The 11,020-nt window shown below is 31.0% G+C and overlaps 1 protein-coding gene across 1 annotated transcript; it reads right to left on the bottom strand.

Annotated features, from left to right (window-relative positions):
- Positions 1-1,391: 1,391 nt before the first annotated feature.
- On the bottom strand, positions 1,392-10,401 carry LOC104900833 (inositol transporter 4). Its single transcript, XM_010688363.3, has 7 exons — positions 9,997-10,401; positions 4,935-5,161; positions 4,742-4,812; positions 3,493-3,828; positions 3,272-3,379; positions 2,423-3,037; positions 1,392-2,317 (listed from the first exon to the last, which is right to left on the bottom strand). The coding sequence occupies exons 2-7, from the start codon at positions 5,068-5,070 to the stop codon at positions 1,844-1,846; spliced, it is 1,740 nt and encodes a 579-aa protein (XP_010686665.1). The 5' UTR covers positions 5,071-5,161; positions 9,997-10,401; the 3' UTR covers positions 1,392-1,843.
- Positions 10,402-11,020: the final 619 nt, after the last annotated feature.

The raw sequence follows: 11,020 nt of genomic DNA on the forward strand, positions 1-11,020 counted from the left end.
AACCGTGTACTGCCCACCGGTCACCACTAATTAACACCTAAGCACAACCAACAAAAAGGCAAGGGTAATTGTATCTCGATGAAACTGATATAAAGCTAAAGCATAAAACAAATATTAAATAAACTAAAGAATCGATTACTAGATTCATGCCACCACGAGTTTGACACCTCTCACTTAACTTAACAATCGAAGGCAAAAACCAGCGCTAGAACTTACTCCACCATGAGACTGACCTGGATCAATCGACTTCCTTCACTCGCGACCAGCTCGTGGACTTCCGACCGGACTAGCACTTAGACAACGACAGAAACAGGGGAGGGGGAAGGGGATTCTCGAACACAAACCAGGGGAGGGGAATGGCAAAATAAAAACATAAGACAGGGGAGGGGGATGAGACCACAACTTGTAGTCGACAAAGCACACAGGGAGGGAACCTAATTACTACTTACCATCGACAAAGCACACAAGGGATTGGGGGACGCCTAGCCTACGCTACCGACGAAAGGACAAGAGGACATGCTCGTTGGCGACTAGTAGAGCGGCACGCACTCAGGCCGACCACTAGCAAGCCTACTTGGGTGGCGCCTTTAGGGTTTGTGCGTTTGGGGCCGTGAGTTTGCTTCGCGAGAGAGGTTCTTTTAGTAGGAGTTATCTTAGTGCCAGGAGTTGATCACTAGTTTATGGCATAAATATATTTAGGAAAAATTTCATAAAACTACCCTTTATGATCATTCTTTTTCAAAAATCTACCTTTTAAAAATTTTCTTCAAAAAAGTACCTTATATAACAAATTTTTTTCAATATACTACCATTTTACCGTTAATGGGGATTAATCACTAATAACAGAGTCACCATTAATTGCTCTTTTTTCTTCCCCTTTCGTTTCTGTCCTCTTTTCTCGCTACCCAACCGACAACAACACCTACGACGATTCTTATTTATTGATTAGGATTAAATATAAACGTAAAATGGTAGTATGTTGAAATGAATTTGTTATTTAAGGTAGTTTCTTGAAAGAAAATTTTTAAAAGGTAGTTTTATGGAAAAAGTTGGTTATAAAAGATAGTTTTTTGAAATTTTTCCATATATTTATGCTTAAAGGTAATGCAGAAGGGTAATAAATTGAAACTGGTCTCAACCAAAACGCTTTGTTAACTTTGTAATGGAGAATGGTGTTGGAGTGCTCCTCTTGGTTCCTTATTCCTCTTTAGTTCATGTTATTTTGCTCCTCAATGGCTAACATTTTTGTAGAACTTTAAGTTAATATAGAATGTACTTGTTGTGTAGAATTTTCCATTAAAATAGAATGTACTTATGTTTGAAAAATTATATGAGTAAGATGCAATGTACTATCAAGCTAAGATGGCTATTATTGTTGCATGACACTAAAATCAAATGAAATTTGAATATTATTTATATATTTAATATATTTTGCAACTCCATGGTTTTATAGAACACTCTACTCTATTTCCCGTTTACAAGTGTTGCAAATAGATAACAAATGAGATTAGGACAAGATAACATTCCCATTATTTGAACTTCAACCCAAGTACAATCTCATTCCCCTCTTAGCTTTTGCAATATTAATGTCTCTACTTAGCACTATCATAACCAAATTTAACATTCCATGAAGAAGAGAAACTAGCAATAATCTCTCCTAATTAACTTCATTTCAGGGAGTTTAGACAATAAAAACCAGCCTCAACAAATGCATGGTATCTCTGCTAAAGCATCCCCCTCCCATGATATCCATCTTCACAAAATAAGAGAAGGAATTAGATGCTTGTCCATGATCAATTACCTTCATGTATATTATCTTTCAAAAGAAAAATCTTCATGTATATTAAGCAGGGCTCTTGTTCTTCTCTTTATTCGAACCAAAGATGCTTGGACGAAAACCCTTCTCCAACATTTTCTCGATTTCTTCAATAGGCATTCCTTTAGTCTCCGGCACCAAAAAGAATATGAGAATTAGTCCAACTATGGAGAAACAAGCATATAGGAGGAAAGTCCCTGCTGTTCCTAAGGCATCCGTTAGAGTCAAGAATGTCTCACTAACTATTAGGTTCGCGCTCCATAATGTCACTGCCCCTATGCCACTGCAAATTCCCCGATACCTCAAAGGGTATATTTCCGAGTTTAGGATCCATGGCACCGTCCCCATTCCTGGTGAGTATGTAATGATGTATAACCCAAGAAACACCACTGCCAAGAAACCAAACCTGCTAGGACACCCTTCAGTGAAATATGTCCTATGCTCACCTTTGCAAGATTTTTTCGAAAAATCAGTTTGTGCCAAGCATGCTCCAGGATGGAACTGTCAAATTACATTTGAAAAAATCACATCAATATTGTTCTTGTAACATGAAAATTTGACATTTGAAAAATAATCAAAACTATGCGTCTGATAATTACTACATACCTCGTTAGCACCATTGGCACAAAAAGCGCAAGCCTTGGAAGCCTTAAGGCAAGTCGTACAACTCCAAGAAATCGGGGATGAAGCTGAAGCATATACAGGGCAAGTGCTATTGGCACCTAAATGGATTGAATCAAGGTGGCTAATCCTAGGGGCAGCCTTAGCAGACTCGTAAAAGATGCCAGCCAACACTAGTAAGCAACTAATAATGGCAACCATCGAGATAAGCATGAGTCTCCGTCTCCCATACCTATCAACAAACATCATGCTGACAATAGATCCCACTGCATTGAGCCCAGAGGTGACCAACGACAAAGCTAAAGCAGTGCTGTTAGACGCGAATCCTGCTAGCTGCACGATTGTGGGGCTATAGTACATTATGGTGTTGATCCCTACAAATTGTTGGGTCACTAAAACCGTGATTCCTGCAATGAGTCCTCTTCTCACCACTATATTCTCCCACGCCTTCTTCGCCCTAAATAATGCATTGCCCTCACCAACTGCCTTCCTCTCTGCCATCTCGTGCTCAATCGAGGTCTTTAGTGCCTCCATTTCTTCTTCCACTTGCTCCGGTGAGTAGATTCTTCCTAGAATTTCCTCTGCTTCTGATATCTTGTTCTGTCCACCAACAGAGATTTTAGATTCAATATTTGAAAATTTTATGGATCATAACACTCAAGCATATGTTCAACATGATGTACTAATCCGAAAGTATAAAAAATTACATTATACAAAGTTAACTATTACAAAATTAGGAGCAACTTACGAAATTTGTTACAGTATATACTCTAGACTCAATGTACACAAAACAATAGGATAAAAAAAAACAAGTTCATCGAAAAAAATTCTTACATTTCTGTAAAGCCATCTAGGAGACTCGGGGAGAGTGAACATCAGAATGAGTTGAACAATCGCTGGAACACCAGCTACTCCAAGCATCCATCTCCATGTTCCTCTGACCTTTTTAATCATTCCAATACAAACAAAAAATTGTTACTACTCCAAGCTCAAACTATACATATATTTCATACAAATTTTTAAGTAGATAAACAATTTGTAACTACATAACATACTTTAGTGAAGCCAATGTTGACAAGGTAAGATAAAAACTGTCCACCAGTTATAAGCAAACCATTGGTTGCACCAAGTGCACCACGGATATTAGCAGGGGATGTTTCCGATATGTACAAGGGAGAGGTCATCGACGCCATTCCAACCCCTAATCCGACCACCACCCTGCCTATAATGATCATCCATGGAGCTGGAGAAACAGCCATGACTAAAGATCCAATAAGGAAAAGAACATCAGCGAGCATCATAGTTGGTTTTCTACCGAGTTTGTCATTCAAAACACCGCCAACTCCAGCTCCTATAATTGCACCTGCCACTGCCATCGCTACAATGGTTTCCTAGGGGATAAAAGATACAAAATTTTGTCAGAGAACATAATTTGTGCAACTGTTGTTGTATATCCTACACGACGCAACAAACCATCATTCCAACTAACATTAAGTTTCGTTTGCTTTTAGTCGAATCCTTGAATATCCCTTATTTTTATAAGACAACTAGTTATTAGGCTCGGGCTATGCCCCGGGTAAGAAAAAAATTTCATTTATTATAGAATATTTTATACTTTATAATAGTAACACTAAATACAACTTAGTCTAGTGGTTAAGACTTTAGTATATGTTTGGGGTCTTAGGATCAAACCCCTATATTATGCAATTTTTAATTTTTTTATTGTACATGGATTACATTAACTAAAAATCCCTAGAAAGAGAGTCACGTGTTCAGTTTCTTGTTTATGCACGTCTTTTAATATATTTGTACAGATGTCCGTATTTGAGGGTTAGTTAATTAGTTAAAAACAAAAAGCAATGATCATGACATAAAGAGTGTGTCTTGGGTGCTATTCATTTATTAATAGAATACTTTATACTTTATGATAGCAACACTAAATACAACAAGCAATAATCATGACAAAAAGAGTGTGTCTTCGTGCTACACCATAACTTATTGTGTAACTTACATAATGACATTTTTTTAACTGTACATAATGACATTGATTACAACAATAATGATATAGACTATATAAACAATGACATAAATTTCATGTCATTTTGTTATTTATTTCATGTCATTTGCGTTTTTTTTTACAAAACAACCGGTGGTTTATTGGTTGTTATAGTATAGAGTATGATGTAACAGTTACACCTAAGAATTTTTGTTATCTAGATTTAGTAGTTAAAACAAATACAAATACCCATAACAAAATATAGTTAAATTAATGTTAATCCATATGAAATAAGATGAGCTCTATACCTGCAACCATGTTTTCTGATCGACCTCTTTGAAATCTTCTCTAATGTAAAGAAGAGCACCAGATATAACTCCTACAAACAACATAAACCAAATACAAAATTGGGTTTTAACTATACTATAAAATTAAATTAATTTTTTTTGGAAAATAAAGTAGAATTCTGCTGAAATTTAATTAGTTGGAAAAATGTAATACCTGTGTCATAACCAAAGAGAAGTCCTCCAATACCAGCAGAAAGAGCAAGCCTCATAATGTAAGGGGTTTTTCCAACTATTTTGAAGCATTCTGTAAATTCTGTTTTATCTACCTTAACTACGCCACCTTCTACCATTTTTGCTTGATTTCTTCAAAAGATTTGCTTACAAAAATAATAATGAAACTTTCACTTTGTATCTTTTCTGTTCCTTGCGTAACTTTGCACCCTACAAAAGTGAGCAAAGTATGAATATATTACTTCCTCCGTTTCAAAATAGATGGTACATTGTTGACTAAAACGCTTGTCGAGGCACTACTTTGACTACTAATATCTTTAATTATGTATTAGAGTAAAGTATAAAATTTTGATTTTCTGAAAATATACATTAAGACAAATCCAACAACATATTACATTATAACATTTGATTTTACCTAATAGTAAATAATGCATGGTCAAACCTCATTCATGAATAGTGGAAAAGTCAACAATGTAGCATCTATTTTGAAACGGAGGAAGTATAAGAATCTTGTGTTGTTCATTTGTTAGTGTGGAAAACCATATATATACAACCTGAAGGATAAAGTCCTGGTAGGAAAATAATATCATACGTTAACTCTATCCTCTATCTTCTTCTAACAATTGTATATAACGTAATTAAGGAATTAAGTGTAGGTTAATTTCTTTCGTTGACTAGTTTAATCCATTTAGTAACTAGGTCTATTTTTATATTAAAATTAGACTGTCTCTTTTAATAATTTTTGTTAAGTGTAACTATATAAGCATGGCAGGCGTATTATAATAAGTGCTTGTTTGCTACCAAGGATGTATTGAGGTGTTGTGAATGATAGGTCACATATCCGAATCTCCTCTTCCCTTCTTTATACTTGTTTTGTTATAAATTGGAGGTTAATCTTATATACTTCTAACATATTTACCGATTTTTTCAACACTTTCTTACATTAATTCACTATAATAAAATTACCCCTTATACCATATTAAACTTTGTCTCATAAAATCATCTTTTACAATTTACAGTTGCTCAATTGTTACATCTACTGCTTTTAACATAATTTCCTTTTTTTCATACCTTACATGCTACCATTAGTTCCACGTAAAATTTAATATGGATAAGGTCCGTATAAATGTTTTGTGCAAGTAGAGTGATATTGAAGATCTTTTTGTAGGAGAGGAGACTCGAACTGCTCGAACAATAGAAGTTTATGGAAAATGAAAAATAGTAAGATTGTTGATTGACATAAAAGTCATAACATTTTTACATTTAGGTTCATTTGATTCAACTTATCTAAACGCATCTTATCTAAAAATATCTTATCTGAATTTATCTTATTCGATTTTTTCTAAAATGAGTAAAGATAACTTGAACGGTTATCTTATCTAAACTTATCTATTCTTAAGTGAATTTATCTTATTTGATCTTAATAAGTTAAAATAAATTAACACAACAGATACTAAATTTTAAAAAGTAACTTATCTGCCGACTTCAACTCAACGAAAAAAACTTTCCAGATTATAAAAATTACTTTTTTTTAAAGAGAAATTTCATTAATTGAAGGCCAAACGGCATAAAAAAAAAAAAATTACTTTACTTAAACATTGAAAGTTCCTTAAAAATTGGAGCACAACAACAATAAAAGTAACAAACAACGCAAATTTTATAAACGAGTACATAAAAATTTTACAACTAAGGGTATGTTCTCCCCAGTTTATTTTTAGTTAAGTTCAATTCAGTTCAGATAAGTTTTCTGAACTGCTTAATTAAAGTGACAAAAGGGATATATTTTTCCTGTGGAGTGAGATCATAAAGGTCAATATTAGAGACTGGAAACTGATGAGTGATGACTCTAATCAGTCTTCTGTTGCTGAAACCTCAAAAATTACTATAGATAACGACTTGGAAGTTGGAAGTCTTCATCACATAAAAAAGAAGTGGCATAACTAAGAGCCTTGACCTTAAAGATGACTATGACCATGTTCTTTTTTTATTGATAAACATGTTACAAGTATTAAATCTGTTCAAAAAATATTTTTAAAATGTCACTTTTTTATTATAGTTTTATTCCTTTTTTTTAGTTTATCCATTTACTATACAAGAGCTCAAACTTATCAAATTTTGACCCTTTTCTCCAAATTTGTGTAAAGGAGGAAAAAAATATTGAGTTTGTCGAGAACATCTACTTTTAAATTAAAAGTAGATAATGCTAATCTCAAAATTAAAAAGAAATTTAGTGAAATAGTCACTAGTTTAATCCATCTAGTTCTTAGGTCTATTTTTATATTAAAATTAGACCGTCTCTTTTAATAATTTTTGAAAAATATCTGTAACATACTCCCTCTGTTTTTTTTATCTTTCTCACTTGCAATCTTGGCACTATTCATACTTGGAGAGAATCTTCTCAATTTTTTTCAATTTATAAGAAAAAATATAGTCATGTGGGGTCTTGTTTGATTCGTCTCAATTAGATATTTAAGTTCAAAGAAGTGCATTGGACATGTGCACAGAAAAGTGAGAATGATAAAAAAAACAGAGGGAGTACATCTCAATTATTATTATTATTATTATTATTATTATTATTATTATTATTATTATTATTATTATTATTAATTCTATATTATTAAAAAAAATTAGTGGTCAAATATATGTATTAGAGATCGTGTAAAATACAAATGAGTAAAAGTAGAAAAGAGATAAAAACATTTATAAATATTAATGTCAAAATTATTTTTAAAAACATGAATGATAAAAAGGATTGCGATGTTTGAAAATTCGAAGCAAGTGTTACTTGATCAGTTGGTTGTTTTATGTTTTCTAATAGCGTTGTTGGATTTTATGGTGATTTGGTTGTGGATAAGTAAAGCATACGAGTACTAGAATACAAATGTCAGAAAGTTGTTTGTTGGTTCAAGAGTATGATTTTTATAAAACTACTTCACTCACCATCTGATGTAATTTTTGGTTTCACTCAAAAGAAGGGTGCTCTAATTTTATTGATATTTTTTGCAAAATGATGTAATTTTATAAAAGGAGCAAAAATCTTCCCAAATTTTAAAATATGAAATTAAATTAGGTATGTAAATTTTATGGCGTTTTTCTTCGCAAATTTGTTGATGCACTCGAGACCACAGTGTGAACTGTGATCTTGGATTGAAACGCACGGATGAACAAACAAAACGCACTGACTTTAAATAATTATCAAAAAAAAAAAAATGGCATAAATCATTGAAATTGTGCAGAAATTGCGGCTAACTCCACCATTATCTCTATAATTAGTTTTTTAAAAAATAAATAAATATTACAATATTATCTTTTAGTTTTTATTTTTGGTAAATATTATTTTCTATTATTTTGATTAAACTCGCATGATTTAACTTTCAAAAAAAAGTTTAAACAAGAAACTGATTTAATAAGAAAAATAAAGTATGTTTTGTGAAAAAAAAAAATTAAAAAAATTAATCTCTATAAATCAAATAATATAAACTGATATTTTTTAAAAAATAATAAAATCCTATTATACAAGAAGTCAAACATATAAACTTTAGCATGTTCGTTATAAATTACTATCATATTATATTTCCATTGTCATATGTTCTTTTTTACATGTTCTTTGATTTTGAATTACATGTTCTTTTACATTTGGAGATAGTACATGTTCTTTGATTTTGAATTACATGTTCTTTTTACCTAAAAAGTATGTTCTTTCAATTTAAATTATATGTTCTTTTTACCTGAAAAGTATGTTCTTTCAATTTAAATTATATAGTATGTTTTTTCAATTTAAATTATATGTTCTTTTTAACTGAAAAGTATGTTCTTTCAATCTAAATTATATGTTCTTTTTACCTAAAAAGTATGTTCTTTAAATTATATGAAATTTTTTTTTGGAGAATGAGTTAATCCAGTAGTACTTCGTAAATTTAGTGTGAATAATAAGTCAAACTAAAATAGAATATATCAATGTTTGCAAAAATGAAAACTAATAAATAATGGTAGTTTTTTTTTGTTAAAAGAAAAATAAAGTTTACAGGATCATTCCACAAATCTTGCGTGGTTAATTATCAGTGCAAATTAACCATTTTCTTTTTCTTTTTTTTTATTTTTCTTTCTCCTTTTCCTATAAATTCCACGCCATCTAGCGCAATTTTTGGGAAATTTTTATCATTTTGTTTTTTTTAAAAAAATATTTCCTTTTCTGTTCTTTTTTTTAATTTATTTCTCTTCTTTCAAATTGCGTTTCATATTTAAGATAATGCGTTTTAGAGCAGGACCACATAGAGGAAGGTGGTCTCTAGTCCACCATCCACGCTTTGGTTTTTCTTTCCCCAAAGAAAGAAAAAGGGACATTCTCTCCCCTCCAAAAATAGAGAGAGAAACATAATCATTATTAACGGGATAAAAAATAAAAGGTGGATAATGGGGAAATGCTTATTATAGAAAGGATCATTGTCATAAATGAAACGTTATAAAAAAAATTGACTAAATTGAAAATATTTCCTCTACCTTATAAACACAAATTAATAAAAATAGGTAAGTTCTCCATTATGGCTAAAAATTAATGAATTCATAAGATCATCATCATACACTTAGGTTTGGGTGTATCATGTGAATGGATACACTCTAGATTAGTTTTCGCCCCTTTGTTATTTTTCATTCTAGTACATTTTGATCACTTGGATTATTTCAAATGAGTAATGAACAAAAGAAATAATCTTGGATATATCATGCTCACGGTATACCAGTGTGTAAAATTCGTAAAAATTAATCAAATAATCTTTCTTTCGAGAGAGATTAAATTAATTTCTTTCATAAGAGACTAAATTAATTTCAAAAGTGAAACAAAAGCCAATTTAATTAATACTATACACCCTTCATCTTTTAAAAAATTTCAAGTTTGTATATTTTTGCACAGGAATTACTTATTTACCCATTGAATCATTAGTTTATTCGTATCAAAAAACAAACATTTCTTGTAATTTAGGTTATTTAATGAATCAATATGCATGTGAAGACAAACAATAGGAAGATTTGATGAACATCAAACTCACCAATAGATAAACCGCCAGCCTTGGTGGCAAAAGTACCAACTATCAAACAGAAAAAATAACTTCAATGAAATTATCTTCTTCCTTCTTCTCCTTCCTTGTGTTTTCTTCTTCTCTTCTCTGCTTTACTTTTCTTTATATATATTTCTCCCCAAAATTTGTGTTTATTATTTGGGAGATGTTAATATTTTATTTTTCTTTTTCTAAGTGAAAGTTTGAAAGGAGCTTAATGCATATAAAAATGAAAAAGAGAGAGATGAGGTTAAAAACAAAGATGGGGTGTGAGTAAATATATTTATAGGCAATAGTGAAGTGTCAAAATCTATATTTTTAGAAAAAACTTGTGGTTATAATTTAATTTTATCCCATTGGTTTCCTTTTTGTACTCACTAACTGTTACTGTGTTTGGATCAAAAAAAAGAAAAAAAACTGTTATTGTGTTGGCTAATAACCCTAAAATTATGTGCACGTAAATTCAGCTAAATTAGACACACGGAAGAATAGTTTTGTCAATTTTTACTCTTAGTTGAATTTGGCAGAAATTATTGATTGCACTTTTCAAACATATTTCTCTCATCTAAACTTTAAATTTACTATTTTTTGAAATTTTATTGAAAGGATATTTCGTACTTTAGTAACTTTTTGATAGGCAATCTCTCCACCAGGTTTTTTATGTTAATTAATTAAAGTGGGAGAGTTCTAATTTAATTTTTATACTAGAAGAAAATGCTATATTCTCCCGTAAATAATAATAATAATAATAATAATAATAATAATAATAATAATAATAATTATTATTATTATTATTATTATTATTATTATTATTATTATTATTATTTATCCGTTATTCCTAAAAAAATCATGTCAACCTTCGGCTAGAATTTTTATGCGCGTAATTTTATATAGACAAATGCTAACAGGTGCCACATTCCCAATGCGATGGATAAAGAACCTAAATTTATATATTATTCTCTCAAAGTAATTTTTGTCTAGATGACTTTTATATGTGGATTGTTAAACGGCGCCC

The sequence above is a fragment of the Beta vulgaris genome, chromosome 8 (genome assembly GCF_026745355.1).
Source record: "Beta vulgaris subsp. vulgaris cultivar EL10 chromosome 8, EL10.2, whole genome shotgun sequence".
NCBI classification, from domain to species: domain Eukaryota; kingdom Viridiplantae; phylum Streptophyta; class Magnoliopsida; order Caryophyllales; family Amaranthaceae; genus Beta; species Beta vulgaris.